This window comes from Salarias fasciatus (assembly GCF_902148845.1).
Source record: "Salarias fasciatus chromosome 23 unlocalized genomic scaffold, fSalaFa1.1 super_scaffold_20, whole genome shotgun sequence".
NCBI classification, from domain to species: domain Eukaryota; kingdom Metazoa; phylum Chordata; class Actinopteri; order Blenniiformes; family Blenniidae; genus Salarias; species Salarias fasciatus.
In genome coordinates this window covers 7,503,251-7,530,476 of record NW_021941230.1, presented here as the reverse complement: position 1 = coordinate 7,530,476, position 27,226 = coordinate 7,503,251, and the positions used below count along the sequence as shown (strand labels likewise).

The 27,226-nt window shown below is 43.7% G+C and overlaps 1 protein-coding gene across 1 annotated transcript in view; it reads left to right on the top strand.

Annotated features, from left to right (window-relative positions):
- LOC115383663 (complement C3-like) overlaps positions 1-26,675 on the top strand; it is a 42,820-nt gene extending 16,145 nt beyond the window's left edge. The window contains exons 11-43 of the mRNA XM_030085799.1: positions 820-966; positions 1,475-1,574; positions 1,663-1,757; positions 1,834-2,022; positions 2,120-2,275; positions 11,898-12,027; positions 12,281-12,355; positions 12,487-12,687; positions 12,748-12,865; positions 12,961-13,049; positions 13,143-13,282; positions 13,715-13,927; positions 14,275-14,326; positions 14,410-14,499; positions 20,462-20,668; positions 20,799-20,874; positions 21,697-21,856; positions 21,985-22,080; positions 22,365-22,515; positions 22,866-22,951; positions 23,186-23,263; positions 23,362-23,517; positions 23,680-23,742; positions 23,831-23,912; positions 23,998-24,046; positions 24,151-24,241; positions 25,105-25,194; positions 25,281-25,383; positions 25,460-25,552; positions 25,672-25,764; positions 25,870-25,953; positions 26,290-26,434; positions 26,534-26,675. Coding sequence (XP_029941659.1) covers positions 820-966; positions 1,475-1,574; positions 1,663-1,757; positions 1,834-2,022; positions 2,120-2,275; positions 11,898-12,027; positions 12,281-12,355; positions 12,487-12,687; positions 12,748-12,865; positions 12,961-13,049; positions 13,143-13,282; positions 13,715-13,927; positions 14,275-14,326; positions 14,410-14,499; positions 20,462-20,668; positions 20,799-20,874; positions 21,697-21,856; positions 21,985-22,080; positions 22,365-22,515; positions 22,866-22,951; positions 23,186-23,263; positions 23,362-23,517; positions 23,680-23,742; positions 23,831-23,912; positions 23,998-24,046; positions 24,151-24,241; positions 25,105-25,194; positions 25,281-25,383; positions 25,460-25,552; positions 25,672-25,764; positions 25,870-25,953; positions 26,290-26,434; positions 26,534-26,675 — 3,840 coding nt within the window. The remainder of the gene's footprint in view (positions 1-819; positions 967-1,474; positions 1,575-1,662; positions 1,758-1,833; positions 2,023-2,119; positions 2,276-11,897; positions 12,028-12,280; positions 12,356-12,486; positions 12,688-12,747; positions 12,866-12,960; positions 13,050-13,142; positions 13,283-13,714; positions 13,928-14,274; positions 14,327-14,409; positions 14,500-20,461; positions 20,669-20,798; positions 20,875-21,696; positions 21,857-21,984; positions 22,081-22,364; positions 22,516-22,865; positions 22,952-23,185; positions 23,264-23,361; positions 23,518-23,679; positions 23,743-23,830; positions 23,913-23,997; positions 24,047-24,150; positions 24,242-25,104; positions 25,195-25,280; positions 25,384-25,459; positions 25,553-25,671; positions 25,765-25,869; positions 25,954-26,289; positions 26,435-26,533) is intronic.
- Positions 26,676-27,226: the final 551 nt, after the last annotated feature.

The following is a 27,226-nucleotide window of genomic DNA, read 5'->3' as shown; positions in this document are numbered from 1 at the left end:
CAAAAGATCCCAAGAGCCAAAGTTAAATCATTTATTGTGCTTTTGGATGCACTTTTTGTTTCGATTTAATAAAGCTGTTGTTTAAGAATTTCTAACCAAGACTTGCAGTATTTTGTGTTTATTCTACAAAATTCAAGGATGTTCTGTACAAAAAGAAATGGTACACTGTACTCAGTCAAATCCCAGGTACGTTATTCTAAATTTTGACACCAAAATGTCAATTTTTACTGCAAATGAATATCAGTTCGACATATCGGTCATCGGTTTCCAGAAGTACCAGTAATCGGCATCGGCATCGGCCCTAAAAAAGCCATATCGGTCGATCCTTAGTAAAAATCTCCCGCCATTTAGCTCCGTTAGCTAGCGAGTTTTGCAACTAGCTATAGTAGCCGCTGTTTGGAGACACGCCGTCCCAAGCTGCTAATGTGGAGAGCAGGTACCGTTCGGGGACCAAGATGTTAGCTTGCTCTGTGAACAGTAAGCTAGCCTGTTAGCCACAAAAGCGTCTGAGACGTGCTTCTGGGAGCGAGAAGACGTGAAAGACTGAGGAACTGACGTCGACGTCGGGCTCTTATAGCAGGGAGAGGTCCCCCCCCTGCGGAGCCGACGTCACCTCAGTCTGCCAGTCAGGACTGGCGTAGTGTAATATTGTTTCTGGGGAACAGCACTGGGGGCGTGTCCCATAGTGAGATACCGAAACGAATGTTGAAAGAGAACTTGTTGATATTATAACATTAATATAATATATTGCACTAAAGTAAAGAAAAATACCTAGAGTTGCAGCTATATAAAGTCTTACTGTTTCTCCACTGATGGCAGGTTGAAGTTTTGAACCCCGATGAGAGTCCAGCTGGAAACGTTCCAGTGTTGGTTTTTCCTGGTGAAGTTCAAGGTGTCACTGCCAGCAATGGCATTGCAAGGCTCTTCGTCAATACAGAAGGAAACAGTCAAAGTCTCGACATCCAAGTGAGTCCAAGAAGGTTTTCTTATAAACTTTGCAAATGGAAGCAGAAAAGAGTACAAACACAACTTTTTATTGGTTGTTTTATAACTGATGTATCTCCAAATGAAAAACATCCTGTGTGCTCCACAATTTAAGACATTTTTCTAAATGCTCCCAATATTCTCATTTTTACATGACCTTTGGTGGATAATCCCCTCGACGTCCTTAATAATCTAATGTGTCACATAGTGTAAGCACAAAAAACATGTATTGTAAAATAATATCAATGAGAACTTTATCATAAAATGCAGCTTTCAATTTTTCACAAGGAGAAAAAATGTTAATCAGTACAAAATCAGAGAACATACAGTACAGATGGAAATACAAATATATATCTGGCTCAACATGTCTGAAAATAGGTGTAAAACTTGTTTAATCCTATCCCTTCTCCAGTATTCAATAATCAGAATTTGCAAGGGTCCTCCTTCCTGTACAAATGACTTAAAATGTCTTTGTGCATATTGATTCCAGGCCAGAACCAATGATCCTGGACTCACACCGACAAGGCAGGCAGAGGCCAAAATGACAGCACATTCATACGCCAGCAGCTCTGCCAGATTCATCCATATTGGTAAAAAACATACAATGACATCCGATGGTCCTTTATTAATGTGATGGTTTTATACAGTGGTGATTTACTGCTTTTTTTTTTTTTTTAGGTGTGGATTTAGTAGATATACAAATAGGAAACAACCTGATAGTCCACCTGTCCTTAAACAGTTTGCCCAATAGAGAACAAGACATCACTTATCTGGTGAGTTCTCTTTCATTCCTGCAAATATACTCACATGCTCACTCGGGCGGACTGACTGTGTCGACTGTCTCTGCAGATCGTGAGCAGGGGTCAACTCGTGAAATTTAAACGTTTCAAGACACAAGGACAAGTGTTGATTGCGCGAAATATTCCCATCACCAAAGAAATTCTGCCGTCCTTCCGCGTCGTTGCTTACTACCATACAGACGATGAAGTGGTATCAGACTCCGTTTGGGTGGATGCTAAAGACTCCTGTATGGGCTCGGTAAGATGTGCATATTTTCTACAACAGAGTTTATATGATGTTAAAGAAAGAAAATATCAATTTATCTTCATTTCTCACTTGTTTGCTCCACTTTTAGTTGAAACTGGAACTGGAGAGACCTGCAGCATCATATCTCCCTCGCAGGACGTTGCGTCTGAAGGTCACCGGAGACCCCAGAGCCACAGTGGGACTGGTGGCAGTGGACAAAGCTGTCTCCGTCCTGAACAACAAGCACTGGCTCACACAGAAAAAGGCAACCTGTCACTCTTCAACAGGAATGCAAAAAAAAGAGAGCGTGTGTGCATTTTGTGTGTGTGTGTGTGTGTGTGTGTCTATATATATATATATATATATACATATATATATATATATATATATATATATATATATATATATATATATATATGTATATGTATATATATACAGAGGTGGCAAGAAAGTACTTTCCCATGCTATGTTTTCCATGTACCCAGTCAGTTCTTGAAGAGCTGGGCTGATTGTGATCACCTGGGCCCAGAACTGTTTTTTGCAGGTGATTCAAATCAGCCCAGCCCTTTGTTAACTGACTGGGCACAACAAAAACATGGCATGGGAAAGTACTTATATACATATACCAGTGGTGATTGCTCTAAGACTGCAAGGGAAGCTCAACTTCCCCTAAAATGTCAAAAAAAAAATAAGTGGTCCAATATTTACTGTTGTGTGAGCTACTTATCTCAGGTAGTTGACTCGGCTTTTTTCTCACTCCTCCTCGCAGCGGCACGGCGCTTTAAACAGCCGGACGCTGAGCGTCCATGCGGAAGCTAGAGTGGGTTGTTCTGCTGCAGTGAAACTGGACGCTCATTGGATAAATGCTGGGCTGGTCCCGCCCATCGGACGCTCCTTTTTTCCAATTTACAACCATATCTGAAATACACCCTTTTCTTCTGTATTGCATTAACAAAAAAACGAAAGGATATGATTATATATATTTAACACATGATGTGTTTTATATTTAAGGCTCCAATTAAAATAAATATTCAAAAAACTAAAACACGCACACCATAACATATTGTCTGTGTGTGTGCAGTTCTCCCTCTGCAGTCCCTCTAAAGTTGGCTTTTGGCAGGAGTTACATTTTAAGGTCTGTAACAAATGTGGTATCACAAGAAAAGTAAAACTAAGAGATACCACACTTTTTTCTTACACAATTAAACAGGGCACTCTTAGCCAGTGTTCCTTTTTGTGTGGAAAACAGAAAACTGCTTCAACATTTTTTTAATCAAACAAGTAGAATCCATGGGGCCAGCCGGCTTATCTCCCTCCATATTGCTTTCTTCTTCTGTTTTGATAAATGAGTTGACCAGGCCTCCTTTGCCTCCTGTCTGCTGCCCGTCCATGCTTCACATGTCCACGTGGGTGCGCGTTGCACGTTGGTCTGCGTGACGTAAAAATCGTCATGAATTCCTGTCCGCTAGGGTCCACGCGGACCGAACCGCGGATGTCCGTGCAGCTGCCAGATTGCAGTGTGGGAGAAAGCACGTGCGCATCGGTGGTGCGCGGACACTCCAAAGCAGATGCGGAAACGCGTACATGTGAAGCATGGATGAGCCGAGCTGAGGTGAGGCTTCTTCTTCTTCTTCGTTTGCTGGCAGCTTGCAGGCAGCTTGCATTCCACGCGGGTGCACTACCGCCACCCGCTGGTAGAGGTGAGGCTTGTCATGATGCGCATGCGTTAAACTGCGTTAAAAATTTTAATCAGATTATTTACATAAATTAATTAACGCAATTAACGCGTTATTTTTGACAGCCCTAATATATATATATATATATATATATATATATATATATATATATATATATATTTATATATGTGTGTGTGTGTGTGTGTGTGTGTGTATATATATATATATATATATATATATATATATATATATATATATATATATATATATATATATAAACATATACATATACACACACATAGTTGAAAGATACATCTGACGGATGCGCTGGTACACATCATCAGTGATGTAACCTGGGGTCATTGGGTGTTTCGGGTCTTTCAGCATCAGACATCCTCGCCCAGGCGACCCGAACAGAGGTGATCAGACTCTGGCCTGTATCCCAACAGCGCTCGCCCACGGGTCTGCCCTCTTAATTCATAGCCATCTTGTGGCTTTCTCTTAAGCTTTATTTATTTATTTATTTATTTATTTCAGGCGAAATGTTACCATAGTCACACAGGACAAGCCATTTTCAAACAAAAACAAAATGGGCGAAAACAGAAAAAAAAAAAAAATGTCCTGTACACTAAATCAGGCTGCCTGAAAGGGAGTGGGGAGAAGAAAAAACTTTTGTTAACCCCACCCCTAATCCACATTTCTCAATCACAATCACTGCCGCTTCTACCAACAGAAAAAGAACAAAATAAGCTGAGTTTAAAATCATAAGCTTAAACGTGCATACATCCTTGTTGAAAAGGATGTATAAAATTCTTTACTGCCAAGCTGATGCGCACTGTGAATCGAATTAGAACTTCTGTGAAATTATTAACTTGTGTTACAATGCTGCATTGTATTATTGACACCAGGCACCGCCACTTCAATTCCCTTCATACCATACCCCGTTCGTACAACCAAACATATGTGTATGTGGATTAAACAGATTAAATCAGTTTCAAAATGTGCCGAAAAAAAAAAAGACCAACTTATTGGTGTCCTGCACTATGCATTAAAAGAGGCAAGATTTGGATACTGCTGTCAGAAGAGGGTACTCTTCAGTCGTGGATCTTATGACCTTCCGCTTCACCTCCCCTGTGAGGCCCAGCAGTGATAGAACTTTGCAGAGGGATCGCCCTGCAAATCCTCGGCAGCCTACCTCCAGAGGTTCACAAGAGGTTTTCCAGCCCTGCCTCCTGCACTCGTCTACCAGTTCCTGGTACTTGGCGCATTTCCTTTCTTTGGCCTCATCCATTAGCTCTTCCCAGGCAACTGTGAGTTCCAGCATGACCAATTGCTTGGTGGATTCTGACAATAGGATCATATCTGGTTGGAGCCGCGTAGATGTTATCATGGCTGGAAAGTTTAGCTGTTTGCCCAGGTCTACCTGTAGTTGCCAGTCAGCCGCGGTGGTGAGGGGACCTAATTTCACCCTTGGCTGTTTTTCCGGCTTCTCTCCAGCTCTGTGGAACTTGATGGTCTGTACCCTGCTGTGGCTGTTTGTGGTGCTGATGGCTGTGGCTATGCTGTCAGCAACTGCCTTAAGGACTTGGTCGTGGCGCCAGCGGTAGTGCCCTTCCCCTAGTGCTTTTGGGCAGCTGCTGAGGAGGTGTTCCAGGGATCCCCGTCCTGGACACTGGGGACAGGATGGTGTTTCTGTTTTTCCCCAGACGTGGAGGTTACTTGGGCTTGGTAGGACATCATACACAGCCTGGACTAGGAATCGGATGTTATGAACGTCTGCTCTCCAGAGGTTGGACCAGGTGACCTTCTGTTGCAGAACATTCTCCCACCTAGTCCACGCTCCTTGTTGCCCCATTCCCACAATCCTGCTAGTTCGTTCTTCTTTCACGCCGACCCGCACCTCCTCTTGAATGCTGTCGTTTTTTACCCTGGGCCTTATCTGCCCTGGTTGCCGGGAAGTAGCCCACACCTGCGCGGCCTGAGGCTATGGGCCCCGTTAGTGCTTTCTGCCTCAGCCATGACTCTGCCACCTCCGGAGCTTTGTCTGCCCTCAATTTCCTACCTGTTTGTACCTGGATACCAGCCAATGCACTTTCTCATCCCTGGATTCCCTGTACTGCAGGATTTCCCGTGTTCTGGATACCTTGAACTCTTCAGTGAGTCCACTAAACGGGAGCTGCAAGATGTTACTGCTGCCATACAGGGCAGAACTGCTCAGACTGCGGGGTAGGCCAAGCCATCTTCGCAGGAAGCTGCTGATCTTCCTCTCCATGGCCTCAACGGCTGTGATGGGCACAGCATACACGAGCAGAGGGCAAAGGACCCTGGGCAAGATGGAATGCTGGTAAATCCAAGCCTTGAACCTCCCAGGCAGGCCTGATCTATCAATGAGCCTCAGCCAGTCCTCCAGCCCTTTGTTGGTTCTGAGGATAGATGTTAAGTCTTTGAGGCTGCAGTCAAAGTGATTCCCCAGGCTCTTAACTGGCTGCTCCGTGATGGATGGAATGTTGGTTCCAGCCAAAGTGAACCGGAACTTATCCGTCACTTTGCCCGTCTTGAGTACCAGAGACCTAGATTTTGCTGGCTTAAAACTCATCCTTGGCCCAAGTGATGAGCTTCTCTCGGCCTTGGAGGATCCATCTGCTTCCTGGGATGGATGTGGTGGTGACAGATCATCCATGAAGGCTTTTACAGGGGGCTAACTCCTGATTTTGTCAAGGGTCCCCTGCACTCCACCTCTGATTTGACTATCATTTATATATATGGCTGGATAGTCTAGTGGTTAGGGACATGGACTTTGGAGCAGTAGGTTGGGGGTTCGAATCCCGGTCAGGGCGTATGGTAATCCAGTTGGGCCCTCGGACAAGGCCCTTGAAACTTACACGTCACCTCAGCATGAGCGAAACCATAAATGGAAGAGTCATACCGGCTCGGACGTCACCTGGGTCAACAAGGTCCGCGTCAGTTGTTGTGGAACCAGGGCATACCGATGACAAATTGGCTGCTGGAGCAGGTCGGAGCATTAATGGAATGCTACTACAGCAGTGTTTTTGCAGAGAATGTGGGAACAATGGTTACTTCAAAACCCAACATCCAAGCTGACTAAGAAACAGCTTCAGTTCTCGAATATCCGCAAAAGGAACTTACTGTCACAGTTAGAGATTGATAATGGGTACCTCAAGATGCGACATCAAGGGGGAGCCAGGACGACAGGTCATACGAGATTGGGTACCAAGCCCAAATAACAGAGCTGAACACGAGAGCAGCTGACCTGAGAGAGAAGATCACGACGTCCTGGGGGAACTCAACCTTACTTAGCCTGGTTGCCAAGGCTAAGTTCATCTACAACAGGGGTCGGCAACCCCGTGGCACACGTGGCACTAACACTGGGCACGTTTGCATGCAACCCATATAATGGCTTATAGGGCAGAACGGATGTGTCATGTGAACGCCGAGTGGATCCGCTTCACTCTGACCAGATTGTATTTCGGAGCTGATTGTACGAGGTGGTGTACACCTATCGATAATCCGCTCGTGTCTCATATAAAAGCTGCCTGACAGCAGAGCGGAAAAAAACGGGGGATTATTTGTTCCGCATGCACGCCCCCGTACGTAGTGACGTGACGACGTGCGCAGTAAACGGGAAACAGGACAGTCAAAAACAAGAAGAAAAACATTTTTTTAATAAAAACCCAGAGAGAAAAAGAAACTGGAGAGGAGGAAAGATGGAAGCAAATCATGCTACAGCGAGTTGTTTAAAAAAATCTATAGCAAAATAAGAGCGATCGCCCCGCCGGTGTTATGGATTAACTAGTTCCCGTGTTAATGAGTGATGGCAGACTTCTGTGTAAACACATGCTGATAACAGCAGCTGTTAAAGTAAGACTCAAAAAACACTTTAAACTTATACATTCACTGTAACTGTAGAAAACCGACGTTCGCTGTATCGACTTCAAGTCTCATTCATCTAATGGTCACAAGTTAACACGGGCACCAGTTAATTCGAAACATCGGCATGCAGAGCACAAAACACAACGTTTATGAAAGCACTTTTTGGAGGTAACAACAGAAAAAATATCTTTAAAGATATGATTGTATGTGCTTTACCTGAATGGAATAAATTTCCAGGTATGTTGGAAATCTTTTTGGATTTTGTAATTTGCATTTTGGTTGATAATGGCACACACATTGATGAGAACATTTTAAACTGGCACTCCATGACAAAAGGTTGCCGACCCCTGATCTACAAAATGAACAGCATGAGTAGCTGGAGTGACCAAGAACCTCCATGGAAAAGAAGGCCAGAAGCAAAAATCATGGCAACATGGAGAGGAGTCAGCTTTCTCACAGAACTAAGCAGAGGGGTGAATCTCAAGAAAGAACTGCCCAAGAAATACAGAAAGCTGTCAATAACTGAGGCACTGGAGACTGCTAAGCAAAGACTCACAGCCCGAGCTACCCGCCCAAAGAGATACACGAGAGAAGTGGAGACCAGGAGAATAAACAGGGTGTTCTCCAACAATCCAGCTAAGGTCTACTCTCAGTGGCAGGGTAGTAAGACTGAGCAAAACTGGAAGAGTATCTGGGAGAAAGAGGTGCCACACAAAACCAATGCCCAATGGCTGGCAGGCTTGCAGGCAGAGCACAGCAACCTCCCAGAACAAGAGCCAGTAGTAATTACAACAGCAGATGTAAAGGCAAGACACCTTCTGGCTTAAGAAGCTAACTGCACTCCATGAATGCCTTGCAGCACAAATGACCCAGCTGCTAATATCAGGGACCCACCCAGAGTGGCTAACCCAAGGTCAGACAGTCCTCATCATGAAGGACACCCAGAAGGGATCAATACCATCAAACTACCGGCCTATAACCTGCCTCAGCACCACATGGAAACTCCTGTCAGGCATCATAGCGGCCAAGATAAGTAGGTACATGGATCAGTACATGAGTAAAGCACAAAAAGGGATTGGCAATAACACCAGGGGGCCCAAACACCAGCTACTGGTTGACAGGGCAATCGCCTGAGCCTGCAAGACCAACCTGTGCACTGCCTGGATTGATTACAAGAAAGCCTATGACTCAATGCCACACACGTGGATACTGGAGTGCTTGAAACTGTACAACATCAACAGGACTCCAAGGAGCTTCATTCAGAACTCAATGGGGCTGTGGAAGACAAGTCTAGAGGCCAACTCAAAGCCAGTGGCACAGGTGAGGATCAAATGCTGCATATACCAAGGTGATGCCCTGTCCCCCCTGCTGTTCTGCATAGGCCTGAACCCCCTCAGCCCTCAGCGGCTTTGGATATCAGTTCAAGAGTGGAACAACTGTCGGCCACCTCCTCTACATGGATGACATCAAACTGTATGCCAAGAATGAGCGTGACATCGACTCCCTGATTCACCTCAGCAGGATATACAACAATGACATTGGGATGTCATTCGGACTGGATAAGTGTGGACAAATGGTATCGAAAAGAGGGAAGGTGATCACAACTGAACAAGTTGAATTACGTGAAGGTAACATAGCAGATGTGCAGGACAGCTACAAGTACCTGGGGATCCCACAGGTAAATGGTAAGCATGAGGCAGCAGCTCAAAAGTCAGCCACAGCCAAATACCTACAGAGAGTAAGACAAGTCCTGAAGAGCCAGCTGAATGGCAAAACTAAGATCCAGGCCATACCAGTAATCAGATACCCTGCTGGCATAATATCCTGGCCACTGGAAGAAATGCAAGCCACTGATATCAAGACAAGAAAGCTCCTTACAATGCATGGAGGGTTCCACCCGAAGTCCAGCATACTGAGGCTATACACCAAGAGAAAGGAAGGGGGCCGAGGGCTAGTGATTGTCATAGCCACGATCCAGGAGGAAACCAAGAGCCTCCATGAGTATACCAAGAAGATGGCCCCCAGTGATGATCTGCTAAGTGAATGCCTCAGACATCAAAAGCCCAGTAAGGAGGAACCAGAGGAGCTATCATGGACAGACATAGCCCTGCATGGCATGGACCACCGACAGATTGAAGAAGTGGCTGACATTGGGAAAACATACCAGTGGCTGGAAAAGGTCGGACTGAAGGACAGCACAGAGGCACTAATCATGACTGCACAAAAGCAGGCCCTTAACACAAGATCAGTAGAGGCTGGGATCTACCACACCAAACAAGAACCCAGGTGCAGACTGTGCAAAGAAGCCCCAGAGACAGTACAGCAGATCACAGCAGGGTATAAGATGCTGGCAGGCAAGGCATACGTGGAATGGCACAACCAGGTAGCGGGCATAGTGTACAGGAACATATGTACCGATTATGGACTGGAGAACCCAGGGTCAAGATGGGAGACACCTCCAAAGGTGGTCGAGAACAATTGAGCCAAGATCCTGTGGGACTTCCAGATCGAGACTGACAAGCAGGTGATGGCCAATCAACCAGACAAAGTGGTGGTGGATAAACAGCAGAAGACAGCTGTGGTGATAGATGTAGCAATCCCAAGTGATGGCAACATCAGGAAAAAGGAGCACGAGAAGCTGGAGAGATACCAAGGTTTGAGGGAAGAGATAGAGAGCGTGTGGGGTGTGAGGGCAACAGTGATACCAGTAGTGAGTGGGACACTGGGAGCAGTAACCCCCAAGTTGGGAGGATGGCTCCAGCAGATACCAAGAACAACATCTGAGATCTCTGTTCAAAAGAGCGCAATCCTAGGAACAACTAAGATCCTGCGCAGAACCCTCAGGCTCCCAGGCCTCTGGTAGAGGACCCGAGCTTGAAGGAGACAGACACAATACCGCCAGGGTGGTGAGAACACAGTTTTACATATATATATATATTAGGGATGGGACGGGATCTCGTGTCACGAGATCTCGCGAGATCAAAATGATTTCTCATCCATGCGTTGAACAATATTGAGTACCTGTACATGCAGGCAATAAACCCTTCTTAACTGGAATATTGCCGGAATAATACATTGCATGGTGCACAGCCATGTAAACACGTGCAAAACCCTGAATATGCTCATATTCATCTTTAAAAACCGGGTTGAAACGGACATGAAATACTGTTCTGCGCATGTTCCATCCGCAAGGAAAATTGGTCTTCTGAGTACACAAGCTCCTTGGATACAGTTTAATTGATATGACGTAAATAAAATGTGCGGAAACGATCGTTAAGTTCTTCTCTTTTACTGAAAAAATGGTGCATCGCATCATTGAACATATTACCACGTCTTGCCGGCTCACACTCTTTTTCTGCAGCGGCTGCAGCACCCTTCTTCTTCTGTGGTGTCTGTGTAAAATAAGGTTGAACATGCAAGCAGCACACCTAGTACCATGAAGTGCAAATGCACTTCCGCGACGCGAGCTGGCAGCAGCGGCAACCCGCCTGCCGCGCCACTTGCATATAAAAAAATTATACACATCTCAAGCATCGCATTGGTTTGACCTTACAGAACAGCATTTCTTTAACAGCCATTGGAAAATATATCTGTAATAATGTACCAGACAGCCACACATGCTAGCAGCTAACAACATACATGCTAACTCACCACTTATCCAAAACATCTCTTGAACTGCTGACAAATACAACTTAACATCACTTAGTAAAACATTATAACAGCACCATCACATGCAATAACTTACGGACAAAGATCCTTTCAGGCTAAACCACTGATGAAATTGTCTTTCCATCGCGCTGCGTTGTGACTGTGCTTTATGTAGAAATAAAAAGAAAACCCCCCAAAAAATGAAACCTAAATCAAGTCCGGTCACCAGGGGGCAGTATCTGAACACAATTCACCTGGGACTTAGGAACAAATATCTCACTGTAACTGTACAATTCCTGACCATAAATATTCTTTCTGCTAACTGGGACCTTACCATGGATGGACAAAATGTTTCAGAATAGGAGCTTAACTCCTTTAAACATATGCGATTCTTTGTCAAACTAAAAATCAGAAACATTAAAATGGGGAAACATTAAAGTTCTCTCTTTATGCTTATGAGCTCCTCTTGGAAGAACAACTCTGTCTGCATGTAACAGCAGCACCATTCTACTGCTTCCATGCTGGACATGACAGGATAATTAAGTTTTGCACAAGTTTTGAAATATCTCAATCATTCATTTTGTAAATAAAAAAATAAAAAAATGCAGCCTCCAGTAGATTGAGACCTTACTTCTGTTCTTTGTAAGCCTAAAGTTTGTGTTTTCCTCACAGGTGTGGGACAAAGTGGAGAACCACGACACGGGCTGCACACCAGGCGGAGGGAAGGACAGCATGGGAGTTTTCTACGATGCGGGGCTGCTGTTTGTGACAAACACTGGTTCAGAAACTCCTCATAGACTAGGTAACAATGCATACCCCCCCAACCCTCTGATGTAGATGTGCCCCCTCATTCTAAAAAGACATTGGAATTATATGCATTATATCCTAACAAACAGCAAATTGAAAAAAAAAACCCAACCCTAAACACAAGACATGAATAACCACAAAGCATGGCTCTTTATTTTGTATTTTTATTTTATTGTATTTTTTAGAATTGGCCTTTGTTGACTGCTCACTCATGTGTTCAAGATTCTCTTTTCTTTGTGTCTTTTCAGAACTGAAATGTGCAGAACCTCAGGCAGCGAGACGGAAGCGAGCGTCTCCTCTCATGGAGGGTCCCACCACTTTAGGTGAGAATCACAGCTCATGATAACTCAATTATTACAAATTCAGTCTTTTCTTTTGAAGTCACACTTGTAATTTTGCTGTCTTTGTATTATTGGTGAAGAGATATTAACTGGCACAAACTGTTCATTTGCAGTTGATAAATATAAATCGAGCGAGCAGCAGAAGGACTGCTGCGTGGATGGTATGAGGGAAACATCTCCTTCATACAGCTGTGAGAGACGCAGCGAGTACATTGTCGACGGCCCCGCCTGTGTGGAGGCTTTTCTGGACTGCTGCAGAGAGATGACCACACAGCGAGCTGACCACCAGGAGGACAGTCTCAAACTGGCTCACAGTGAGAGACGACTTCTCAGCAGGAGGTCATTGTCTGACGTGGATTTTGTTAACCCTTCAGGAGAGGAGGACGACGACAGTTACGTGGACAATATTGACATCTTTACTCGCAGCAGCTTCCCTGAAAGTTGGCTGTGGACTGATGTCGACCTGCCCGCCTGTCCTGCTGGAGGACCGTGGTGAGTTCGCTGCAGCTAATCGATGCACATCCAGAGTTTTCACTTCCAAAGTCGCACGCTTAAATCTGCAGTGCTTCATGTTCTCTGTGTCACAGCAAACTTACTTCAGTTGAGAAAAGTTTTCCCCTGCCAGACTCCTTCACGACCTGGCAGTTCACCGGGATCAGCCTGTCGCGGACTCACGGTGAACAATCCCAACTCACAATGCAGCGTGTTTCACCTTTGCCTCTCCTCCTTTTCACACCCTTCATGCTGTCCTCCTTCCACGCTCCTATAGGAATCTGTGTTGGAGAGCCGTTGGAGGTTATTGTCCAGAAAGAGTTCTTCATCGACCTCAGGCTGCCTTATTCCGCTGTCCGAGGAGAGCTGCTGGAGATCAAGGCCATCCTCCACAACTACTCTCCCGATGCTATCACTGTATGTTTCAGCTCGATTTTCTAAAACAAAAGCGTTACTATTATTTCATAAGGTATATTTATTTTTCCAGTGAGACTTTAAAAGAAATCAATTATTTTGCTGATTTTGGTACAAAACTGTCATCATTTCTGTCACAATTGCTTTTCAGTCACTAAAAAAATTTTTTTTTTTTTGCATATGTGATATATATGATATGTTACAAGTAACTTTACAGAGACACAAATCAAGTTAAAGGTAAACACATGCACCTCAACACTCTCAATATACTGAAGACATAATTATTTAAAGCATCTTAAAATACCAGTGATGGGACCTGAACCGGCTACATACAGTTTTAGTGTCCTCAGCCTTTTCCGTGCACAGGTCAGATCAGCGGCCTGATCCACTTGTGGGGATTTTCACACTCATGTTTGTCTTTGTGTTGCTTTCCAGGTGCGAGTGGATCTGATGGAGACGCAGCACGTGTGCAGTGCAGCGTTCAAACATGGGCCATATCGACAGGAGGTCAACGTTGGACCCCAAACCACACTATCGGTGCCGTTCATCATTGTCCCCATGAGGGAGGGAGAGGTCCAGATTGAGGTCAAAGCAGCTGTCAAGGACTCCTCGCTCAGTGACGGTATCATGAAGTGGCTACGGGTGGTGGTGAGAGACACCGACACAAGTTCTTTCTCATCTCCACAGAGTCCTCCACAGAACTCAGGACATTTATTCTTTCAGAAAGTTATTTTTGAAAGTTGGGAAGTTGATCTCATGCTTTCTTTAACAACAACGAAGAAGCTACAGCTGCAAAGAGCAATTTGCAAGTTATTATTTCGAGGGAAAGAAAGATGTGTTTTTACAAGGATGTTCACAACAGCACAGCTCTGTGTGCAGCAGCTCATTTGTTAAAATTCACACAACACCTTGAGGTTATCCATTACGGGGCAGGTTGGCCTTGATTTGACCCATAACATCCATGGTGCTCTTTAATGTCCTTGTTGTTTTTCTAGCCTGGAGGTGTACTTGTTAGGAGTTCTAAGATCATCACTCTGGACCCTGAAGGTGTGGTTGAGTTAATTAAATTCACTGAAACCATTTATTTTCACTTGTCATTTTCCCTATCCAACCACTACTTTTCCATTCAGGTGGAATACAAGAAGAAATTCTCAACAGTCAAATTCCCAGAAAGGATATGATTCCACACTCAATTGAGAGCACACACATCTTTATCACAGGTAAGACAAATCAATATTATATATATAATATTTATAATATATATTCCAATTGACCTTTCACCAAAGCCCCCACCCTTATTTTCTGTAGTACACCGGTGCGTGTCAGTGACTGTTTTTTGAGCGACACCAGCGCCATATCCGTAGTCGGCTCCTCTGACTGTAGCGCTATATTTTGAAGCGCTTTCTGCAGTAAACTTAGTGTGATGATGAAAAGAAGATGATAGAGTTAGATAGATGAATACTTTAGTAATGCCCCATAGGAGAAATTCAGGTGTGACACATTAGTGACACATTTTATACACATAAAAGACTCATACAGACAAACATATAAAAGGGACAGATTAAAAGTCACCAGCAATGGTAGTAAAATGCACATGTTCAGAGTTGTTATGCAGTCTTATAGCAGAGGGAACAAGTGATTTTCTAAAACGCTCCATCCTGCTGCTCATACAAAGAAACCTTTTACTGCGCTGACTTTCCTGAGCGGATAGTGTCGCATGCAGTGGGTGTTTTGTGTTTCCTAGGATGCTCTGCTTTACAGCCCTCATTCTCCTTTTGAGCATCACTCCCACTGAGTCCACCTTCCTCCCCAACACAGACACAACCTTCTTAATCAGCTTATCCAGCCGGTAACTGTCCCTCTGGGTCATATTGCACCCCCAACAAACAACCCCAAAGAACAACGCACTAGCCACCACAGACTGATAACAGATGTAAAGCATCTCACTGCACAGGTCAAAGATCTTAGCCTACGCAGAACGCAAGGCCGAGTCTGTCCTTTCTTGTACACGGCGTCTGCCTGTACGGACCAGTCCAGTTTACCGTCCAAATGGACTCCCGGGTACCTGTAACTGCGCACCACTTCAATCTCAAAGGGTGCTCATGGACTTCTGAGGGATTTGTTGCGCTTTAAAAAATGGTTCAGTTTGCAAGACAAAATGAAAACTTGGTCAAGAGGAGTTTAACTACCAGTGAAGTACGTCGACTTTGAGCAACCGCCGCCACAGTAAACACCCAGGTGCAGCCGACATACCACAGTCGAGGGAGTACCATTTTCGATTGTTAGAGTCGCTGCAGTTGCGTGGATGGAAGTACGTGGAATAAGCTGGATAAAGCGATCACTAAATGGTTGGAAACTGACTGCAGACTAGTCAACATGGTCGAAGGCTCCAGTCTGAATGATGTTATCAGGTTGACATGTTCTGATCTCATGGGGATTGTGACGACTTGAAAGACCAACCTTGTCACCTGAAAGGAAAGTTTAGGGTCCAGTATTTATCTGACGCGCTGCCGACTCATCCAGGAAGCACACCAATACTCGGGATGCAGTTTGGTGGTTTGATTACGCTCACACTCGATGGGTTCTGGTACAATGTTGCAACTCAACATAAAACATGCAGACTGAAGCAGTGTGGCGCTTAGGGTAGCTGCACAAAGGAAGCGACATGCGCTAACTAATGCGTTACATACGAACATACGCTAACAAAACAACATGCGGTGAACAACCCGCTCTCCTCTCTCCAGCTGACTGCAGGCAAACACGTCCTTTTTGTAGCTACCTGTCAATAACTGCATGCATCACGTGACTCAAGCCCCCGTGCGTTGCCATAGTAACCCCAAACATCAGATGACACATTCATTCACTATATTATGGCTCCTACAGGGATGTTAGCATTTCGTATTTTATATCTGCGTTGCCAACCCGAATTTCATGCGCCCCGGGACGGCCCATAGCTGGCCATGCTTCCCCACTGCTCGTGCATTGCGTAATTAATCTTTTGACAGCCTTCATATGTAAATATATATTTTTGATGTTTGTCATGGTTAAGATCTATGCCTGGGCCAGGTATGGCACTAGCTGTATAGTGACTCCACAGGAAAGGTCATCTCGGATGTAAATAGTTCTTTACTCCATTATCAATAGCCTCTACCAACACGTTACCTTACGCAAAGCATTCTGGGAACTAAGCATCAGGGGGAATAGTAGTCCTACTGCTACACCTCCTCCTTTTAGCTCAAGACATACTTTTTCTTCTCTCCATTATGGCTAGGTGAGAGACTCAGGAGCAGGCAGCAAAGAGGAGATGGAAGTGGTATTGATTGGCAGATTTATTTTGATCCAAGATGAGTGGAGCGAGAACAGTGTTCCTTGGATCCTTTGAGAGCTCGTCGATAGCCTCGAGGAGTGAGAGAGGCTGAGATCAGATCAGTATCCTTGAGGAAGCAGTCCGGGGTTGGCGTCATGAGTGGGTCGGAGAACTCAGAGCAGAGAACTCAGTTAGCTGGTGCACAGGAGCCGGTAACAGTCCCTGTAGGCCGAAGATGATTCCTGTTTCTCCGAAGAAGAACTCTTTCAGTCTCCACCACATATGATCTTGGAGCATTTGCAGGCTCGATGACTGACCCTACAGATCTGTCTGTGGTAATCCAAACTTTCTGTTCAGATGTGAGTTCTGGGAGGGGTCTGTAGCGGTGTCTCCCATTGTCGTGTTTTGCCTGCTGACGCCTTCCTTCCTCATCCTTCTTGTGAAAAAACTGAAGATCTGACCATTTCGGATCCAGTTTGGATGTTATTTGGGGACGGGAGCTGCGTGGGTTTCTCCCTAGAGAGAACTCGTGCTCCAGTGGAGTGGCTCTGTATGCAAGCAGCGCTCAGCTGTGGCCCTTGTCTTTTTTCCACAAATCTTTAATGGTATGAACCGCACGTTCAGCTTCCTCGTTGGCTTGTGGGTAACATGGGCTGTTCATGGTGTGAGTGAACTGACTGTGCTTGGCAAACTGAACAGTTGTTTTGAAAACTGCTGATCATTACCTGGTACAACAGTCTCCACAGATCTATGTCTGGGAAAGGCCTCTTTGATCGCTCTTGGCATGGTGATTCACCGGTGCCTCCACTCCCCCCGGTGTTTGTGTTCTGAAAACAGCACTTGCAACTTTCAGAGGAGCGGACCCGAGTACCTCTCTCGAGAACAAACCTGCTTTACGGCACTCATATGAGAGTACAAGTATAAAAGCGCGTAAAATAAACATGAAACCCTCGCTAGCGTTAAGGCCCCTACATACTCCACAAGAACAAGAACAAAGTTCGGCAGGATGACGTCATCAAGCTGCCGAAGAAAGTTCGGCTGCCTGGTGACATTTCATACTCCAGCAGAAGCAAGAACTCAAAGGCCACGCCCCTCTGAGGCCACGCCCCCCTCAGTGCTGGCTCTGCTTCTCCAGCAACTTTTTCCAGCAACTCTCCATGGCTGGATAGTGTAACAGTGGCGTTTTTATGGAAGAATTGGTGAAGGATTACTTATTGAAGCTTGCCTTCCATGAGCAGATGAAGAAAAGAGGACTCCAGACTCCTGGTTCAACAGAATTCACCACTTCACCGTCCTCATTCAGGTATTGTTGATCAATTACTCCCTTGTTTGTACATAAAATAAATAGAAATAAGCCCATTTTGTTCTGCAAAAGCTGTAAAAGTTTATTTATTTATTTTTGGCTGCAGGCAAGGCAGGTTGTTGGATGGTAAACAGATCAGAGAGCTGCAGATTTGATCGTGAGAGCTTCATCAGTTTCTCTGTTGTTCTTTCATCATTAAATATTTCAATTTTCATCTATTTTGCCAGTAATAATTTTGCCCCCCCCCAAAAAAAAAAAAAAAAAAAAAAACTTAATAGAAGTAATAAGTGTCTAAACTGTTTTTCAGAGTCTGTTGAGGAGCCACACTTGTTACAATAGCGGACACATACGCGCTGCTCCACCAATATTAATTTATACTCATATATATATATATATATATATATATATATATATATATATATATATATATATATATATATATACACATATATACACACACACATACACATATATATACATATATATATATATATATATATATATATATATATATATATATATATATATATATATGAATTTTTGTATCATTTTATTTTTACATCATCATAATCAGCAATATTAAAATAAAAAAAGGCTTGAAATATTTCAGTTGATTTGTAATGAATCCAGAATGTATGACATTTTTGTTTTTTTAATTGCATTTCAGAAAATAAAGAACTTTATCACAATATTCTAATTTTCTGAGACAGTCCTGTATATATATATATATATATATATATATATATATATATATATATATATATATATATATATATATATATATATATATATATATATATATATATATTTACATCATGTCATTTATACATCATTATAAAAATAATTCTGACTATATTTCAATTTCTACAAGATTTTTTGCTCCTGCTTTGACCATCAAATCATCAGGTATTAAGACAACTTGTGTTTTATTGATCCTCTAGATCCAGTGGCACGCTGAAGAAAAGGCTCTTTAACAGACAAGGCATTGAAAATGATTTTTTTCATGATCTGTACAGATGCAGCTGCTGCACCACCCATGAGATACATCCACCAACTCCACCTGCACTGCTGCTCCTGTGGCAGTGTACAAGGTGTAGGAATCAGAGGGTGGAGGAACCAGCAACCTCCAGGACCAGAGAGAAACTGTCGGGACTCTGATCATCTCAAGAAATGACTTTCTGGAGTTTTCCAGACTCCTCCAGGACGGGAGCCTGGCAGGAGGGAATTATAGGGGCTGTTATTAATTCATTTTAAAATCAAGAATCCAACAAAAATATTTAAATAAATGTAACTAGTGTAAAATCAGGTGAAAAAGATGACGGTGTTTGTAAATATTGGGAAAATATGATATGATGAAAGAAGGGGCAGACATTACAAGTTTTTCTTCTTTCTGCTCCTTTTTCATTCATTCTTGTATTGTATTATTTTCTTTTATGTATATTTTTGTGTTATTTTTTTAATTACAATAAACACAAAAAAATACAGCAATCGATGTGAATAATTTCTGACATGTCTTTTAAAAATGTTTCATTCAGAAATATATCGGTTTTTTAAATTCTGGTTCAAATTTTTTTGGGAGAGATGTGAGGACTATGCAAGTTGTGTTTATTTTTTTTCCCGGAGAAATGTGTTTGTGGTTCTTAATTGGCAATATATAATAAAGCCATTATGGTTGAAGATTATCAGAGTCGTGAAATCCATCTTTTGGAAATGTGTTCACTTCAGTCATTAAATAAAATCAGTTTAAACATGATCTGAGTCCAGAATAATTTTCAATGTAGTTCTCCGTTGAACAGTGGTAACATTTTGTTAAACAGAAAGAGGTACAAGTAATGTAATCATATACCTGGACAGTTAAATCATTCTAAAGACGAAATCAGCTGACTTTATGAGGGATTGTTGAAAAACTTGGAGCTTTCTGCTCCGTTCAATACCGTCTCTTCATTCAGCTCCGCTGTGACAATAAGTGGGAGTGTCGAGGTGAAGCAGGAAAATCTGACCAATCAGAGAAGACTTCTCGTTCACCCAGCCGAACAAAGTTCTGACAGGAGGAGGGCGCGAGGCTGCCGAAATTTGTTCGGCAAGGAGGCGGTGCGAGAACAAAATGACGTCATTTTGTTCTCGCACCGCCTCCCTTGCCGAACTTTGTTCTTGTTCTTGTGGAGTATGAATAGGCCTTTAGCAACGCCTAGGTGCTCATGGATGGCAGAAGCAAAAAGACAGAAAAAAACCTTTGTGTGACGAGCATAAAAAAAATAAACGGGAGTGGGACGCTCTCTGCACGTGGGGGCGGGGGTGGGGGTAGCAGCCGGGACAGTGCTCACTCGTTCCGTCTCCTCTCTGCTTGACCTCAGTGGGCCTCTGAACCATGAATGTATCAGGGTGTGGCATGTCAATGTTGATCCATTTCAGCCAAAGTATTTATCATAGCCGCTCATTCGTATGCTGATACCGGTCAGATACGAAGGTTTCCTAAATCGTACTTGTGTTCTGTCATGCGGTGAGATTGGCAGTCTGATCTCCTCTCATGTCTGTGCAACATTGATAAAAGGTGGCTAATGTGTTTGTGCAGGAAGAGAAGATGTTTCAGCTCTTGTGGAGAGCGTCGTCAGTGGGAAGCAAATGGGCGCACTGATCTACCAGCCCTCGGGCCCTGGAGAGCCAAACATGATCCACATGACTTATCCTGTCAGTGCAACCATATATCTGGACAGAACTAACCAGTGGGAAGCTGTCGGCTTTCACAAACGTGATGAAGCCCTCAAATACATCAAAACTGGTAACTCAGTCTAGCACACATACATTATAAATCACGCAGCATGCAAATGACTGTAACTATGCCGCCGTAGAAGTAAAACTACACACATTTGATAAGAGATATTGAAAAAGCTGCATTTCTTTTTGTCCAGGCTACTATCGGGAGTTGACTTACCGTAAAAAGGATGGGTCTTTTGTCTCCTGGGCGAATCGTCCGAGCAGCTCCTGGTGAGAATTATATCCAGAATAGTGATCACACCACGTTTACCCTCCCCCTTTGAAAATGTCTGAACACACATATGAACAATAAAGTGCAATAACAATTTGGTGCATGAACAAAAAAAAAAAAAAAACGGGACCAGACTACCGATTTACCTTCCGGTTACCCTGTGGATTATTCTGGTTCCTATTCACTGGCCATTAAACTAAGCTTAGGTTTAAAAGTCAGTGATATAGTCATTGAGGTCCTGGATGCACAGGCTCAGGCGGCACGGCCAACTCACAGGATTGCCTCACTGAAGTCTCCACCTGTGCTCATGGAGGGTCCCAGACCTTATCGGTGTTGAGGGAATCCGAGACAGTCAGCTGATCAGACGGTGATGGTGACGCCACCCGTCGGAGGCAACTGGCATGCCAGCGTGAACCGTCGTTCAGGCGAAAAGTGACCGGTCTTAGATGTGATGTGACCTGCAGCAGTGCAGATTGGAGCGTGGTACATCACAGTTCTGATGTGTTTTATCCCCCTCCCTGCCATGAAAGCTGCAAAATCAGCTGTTATCCATGGTGTTGGTGTCAGGTACACCCCAGCAGGCAAACAGGGAGGAGAGGAAGCCGATGATCACCCATTTTATTTGGCATACATAAAGCAAGAACAGCGCCTTCAAAACTGACGGCATGACGTCATCTCGATGTGACTTAAACACACCACAGTGAGACTTCCATATCTCCATCTTTCATTCAAAACCTTGACCTGTGCACCTCCATTACACAAATATACTGAACACACGTAATTCCAAATTAAATAAAATAAGACATTCTCTCCTCTTTAAGGCTGACAGCCTATGTTGCTAAGGTGTTTACCATGGCCCATAGTCTGGTGGCGGTGCAGGAAGAAGTGATCTGTGATGCCATCAAGTATTTAATCCTCAACACGCAGCAGCCCGACGGCATGTTTAGAGAAGTTGGAACCGTGCTCCACGCAGAAATGACTGTGAGTGAAATTATTGTGAATCCTTTAAATTTTCCCTCTGAGATGAATAACAAAGCTAGAACAGATTCATCTTTTAAAGTCACATTGATGTGGGCATCGTAAATATGACTGGGATTCTGTCTGCGTAGGGAGACGTAAAGGGAAGTGATACAGAAGCCTCCATGACGGCCTTCAAACTGATCGCCATGCAGGAATCACGGCCGCTATGTGCTGCCACCGTCAACGTGAGGATGCCACCAGCATGCGCTCTCTTCTCTTATATTTTTATTTTATTAACTTACTTCATCTATTTCCATTAAACTTGTAAATTGCAGTTATTTATGCATTTTTAGATATGATGAAAACAGACACATAAAATCCCCCACCCCAAATATTTCATGATAAATCTCAGCTACGCTTCTCAGATGGACAAAACGAGAGAAAGAGGTCAAACCCGCAACCCTGTTGCCTGTTTCCCTACGCTTGTGTTTAATACCTCGTGTCTATACTGCTTTCTCCATCTTTCCAGAGTCTGTCAGGCAGTATAGACAAAGCAGTGAGTTACCTGGAGAGGCGCCTGGACAGCCTCACCAATCCTTACGCCGTCGCCATGACTTCCTACGCGCTGGCCAACGAAGGCAAACTCAACCGGGAGGTGCTCTACAGTTTTGTTTCCCCAGGTGTGTTCACAGTGGAATGTACCAAGCAGATATTCACACACAACCTGCAAACATTTCTTTGTCATAGTATTCTTTGTGTTCTCAATGATTTCTCAATGATGATTTCATGTCGGATAGAAATTCTTCAAGAATATCATTTAGTGAATGGATTAACACAGTAAGTGCTGCAGATGTATTAAATATAAGCAAATACAAAAGCATGAAACATCAGCGCACCACTTTAGACCTAAAATCATAGCTAAATTTGGTAAAACATTTTTAAAGACTGATGCATGAACAGTGTGTATCAGTCTGCTGGATGAGGCGTCTTTCATGTCGAGCACAGTGTTTACAGTGTTTTTGTCTTTCAGATTTGTCTCACTGGCCTGTACCTAAGGGACATCAATACACACTGGAGGCCACAGCGTACGCTCTCCTGGCTCTGGTCAAGACCCGGGTAAGCAAACCAATAGGCTGAGAAGGCAACGAACCTGAGCTCAGAGTTTGATGGTGAATGGTTTTTGGGGATATTGGAGTTTTTGTCACGCTCGAGGGTGAAGAGTACCGGGAGAAAGTCCCAGAGAGCCAGGCAGAGCCGCGGTTCAAAATGAATGCTGCACTTGTTCATTTGTCTTCTATACCAGTGGTTCCAAACCTGAGGAACCTGAATTTTACTCTTCTGTTCATGAAGGCTTTTGAAGATGCCAGGCCTGTAGTGAGATGGTTCACCCAGCAGCAGTTTGTGGGCGGAGGCTATGGATCAACCCAGGTACAACAAAACTTCCTCTACTCTTTGTCCTCAGTGGACTTTCTTTGTTTACTCATCGCCTTCGCCTCACATTTTCTTCCTCCTTGTTTTCTCTCCAGGCGACACTCATGGTGTACCAGGCTCTATCAGAGTACTGGATCAATGCTGAAAAACCAGAGTACCACCTGAACGTGGACATTTTTATGCCGGGCAAGCCGAAGCCTTACAAGTTCAACGTGAACAGAGAAAACCACCACCTCACAAGAACATTGAAGGTGGAAGGACACTCCTCCATTCACACTCAGAAAACATGCCTGTGATGCCGTCTAACCTTTCTTTGTGTGTGTGTGTGTGTGTGTGTGTGTGTGTGTGTGTGTGTGTGTGTGTGTGTGTGTGTGTGTGTGTGTGTGTGTGTGTACATCTAAAATTCTCAACAGAGTAATGGTATAAACCACAACATGACAGTGAGAGCCACAGGATCAGGAGCAGCTATAGTAAAAGTGAGATATCAGCTTTGTGTTTCCTCAATATAATTTCCAGCTTTTGTGAACGTTGTTAATATTTACATTATTCTTCCATCTGTTTCAGATGGTGTCCGTGTACTATGCTCTGCCTCAAGAAAAACAGAGTGACTGTCAGAGGTTCAACATGTCAGTGGAGCTCATCCCAGGTAACCTGCTGCTTTCCGTTTCTGCTATATGTTAACCTACCTGTGTTTATGATGTTTTCGGTTATCTGTTGCTTTCCTTTCTCAGAGAAAATGGATGTTGAGGAGAAGGTATTCCAGCTGAGAATAGAGGTCTTGTAAGTGAAGCTCACCTCTTGTCCTGCTTGTTTGAAATCAGTCTATTGATAAGTGAGCATGTTTGACTTTTTGTAGTTCCTCTCTTATTTTTCATTTTATACAGGCACAATGACAAAGAGCGCGATTCCACTTTGACAATCTTGGACATTGGATTATTGCCTGGCTTCACTGTGGATACAGACGACTTGAACCTGGTGAGAAATTTCAAAAACATCCACATTGAGTAAAGTTTAAAAGTTGGCGTATTGAATGCTGCACTGTGCAACACTGTTGGGATATCTGTCAGTATCTGCTTCCCCCCCAGATTGCCTGTGGAATGGTCAAAAGTTTATAGTGAAGCCAAACACTGCAGACCCTCCACTCTCTCAGCCAGTTTCTCCAATCAAACTCCAGATTGTACTTGCTAAGTTTTTATAATCTCAGACCAACTCTTGGACCCCATTTGTGATCACGTCCCCAAAGAGGTCCTCTGCAGGGCTGCCTCACACTGCTTTACGCTACGTGGATTCACTCTGCAGCTTACATTCAGAGCAATCATAATTTGTATAGGTTTGTGAGCGTTAAAGCGACACTAAGGAACTTTTCAACCTTAATAAAACATTTTAATATCTTTTGTGATGATACATCGACTTACAACGGGTTGAATGACCCCTCTGTCACGGGCTGAGGGCGTCAGTATTGCTTTCAATTGGACTAAGAAACTGTGAGGAGGGTGGTAGGAACCCAGCACACGGCATGCGTCAAATTATGATATAATATTGTTTAGCCACCATTAGATTCATTACCTCGTCGCTGTCCGTCCTTCACACAGCCATTGGAAACAAATGTAGGCGAGTTCAGTCTGACAGCATGCCACGGGAGCAGCATTTTACGACGTCACGCACTAGTCCTCATGGGAACTGTAGTATTCCTTTAGGCAAAACACTACCGCTTTTGTCCACTGGCGCCGCCAAAATCAACGGAAACTGAAAGTTCCTTAGTGTTACTTTAATGGATGTAGGACATATAATCTTATAGACGCAAGATAAAAACTGCAGAAATGTGTGTGTGCACACAGTTGTCTCAAGGACGAGCCTACACCATTGCAAAATATGAGATGAACACCGTGCTGTCAGAAAGAGGCTCGCTCATCATCTATCTTGACAAGGTGCGGCCATCTTTGTCACCGTCCTCATCTCCCCTCCTCACCACGGTGTTGCTTCAATAACATCCGGTTCCCCCGTCGCTCCACAGGTTTCTCACATACGACCGGAGGAAATCAGTTTTAGGGTCAGACAGACACTCAAAGTGGGCGTCTTACAGCCGGCGGCTGTGTCTGTCTATGAATACTATAATGGTGAGTCTCCGGGTCACGAGTCGCCATGGTTCAGTAGCGCAAAGCTATCCCTTATGAGCTTTCTTTCTTGAAGCAGAAACAAAATGCGTGAAGTTGTACCATCCAGACAGGAGAGCCGGACAGCCTCTGTGGTTCTGCAGAGGTGGTGAATGCACATGCGTCGCCAAAGGTGAATGAGATTCAGCAGTTTGGATGATGTGAGCTGAAGAGTAAAACATTGTCTGGTTGTCTTTTTTGACCTCAGAAGACCTGAACATTCACACGTCGTCTTCATGTTTTTGCTTCCAGGGAGCTGCAGTCTGCAGAAGAAGGGCAAAATCAGCAATGATGAGCGAAGCGCTAAGATTTGTGAGGCTACACTGACCAACAAAACAGAGTTTGGTAAAAAAACAAACAAAAAAAAATTGTTTCTCTCCAATTATGAAAGTGTCTCTCTATGTGGGAAAGAACATATCACAACAAATCAGTCTCTCACTTTTTACACAGCATACAAAGTACAACTGGAGGAGACAGTAGCTGATCTGTCCACAGACACTTACGCTATGAGGATACTGGACGTCATCAAAGAAGGTGAGTATCTTTAACTTTCAATACCTTTTTATTTACATTTTTAGTCTTTTAAAGGCCAAACAGTCTTTATACCTCCAGTTTTATCCACGGATCTATTTTACATGTGTAAGAGAGAGGATCTTAATAAATCTCCTGTTAGTAATCCTAAAATCTCTCCACGAGTCACTTCTTGCAGCTCATCACACGAGCCTTTGTTAAGTTAGTCAAGCAAAAAGCCGTTGACTTATGGTGACATAACTGCAGTTCCTCAAACGATTGACTGTAGTGCCAACAGGAAGGCATTACGTGTCTCTAAAATGGAATTAAAAGAAGTGGTCTGTGCTGTCATCATGGCAGGAAACACTGATGTTGGTCCTATGGGTAAACTGCGCTCGTTCCTCAGCCATCAGCACTGCAGAGGGGCTGTAGGTCTTCAAAAGGGTAAAACGTATCTCATCATGGGCTCGTCCCAAGACATCCGCAGAGATGACCAAGAACAGACGTACGTGCAGTCAGACTTTTCTGCTCTATATATAATCTATTCTCACATCAGTTCATCATGAGCTCCTGTGTTTCTGGCTCGTTGTTTTCCACTCTTCAGGTTTTGGTACATGCTTGATGAGAAGACCTGGGTTGAGTACTGGCCCACAACAGAAGAGTGTCAGACAGATGAACACCGACCGTCCTGTTCGGGCTTGGAACACATGGTGGATCAGTTTCAAGTCTTTTCATGTCGACAATGACGAAGTCCAAGGAACTGTAATCTTTATTTTTCATCCATCTAATGTGTTTTCTATGCAACATTGCATGGGAGAATAAAGTATGTTGTCCTTAAAATTTGGTGTTTTTCATTTCAATTCTCTTTGCCAGTCCTTGTAAACTTCATAATTTGGCCGGCCGGCCCTCATTGAGGTTCTGGAGGTCCAATCTGACCTTGTGTCAACTTCCAAAAAATTCTTGGTGTTTTTGTAATTCTCTTCCCCTTTTCAAGAACATTTGTTTATATCCTCATTTAATATTTTTCTTTTCAATATTTTTCCATTGTTTTGTGAATCTTGATTAAATGTTCCTTTATTTTAGATTTTTTTTAAAAATTATATTGTTATATTTGTATTTGTGAAGGACTGAAAAGTCACCTCAACTAAGGATGTGGCTGTCTTATAGATTAATTTATATAAAATACGAAAAATCCCCCCCAAAATGCACAGGATCAGCACCTGTGCCTCAATTGGGCCATCGTTACTGGCTGGGCTAAACCAAAACCCGAGGGGTGTTTGAAACGAAGAATATTACA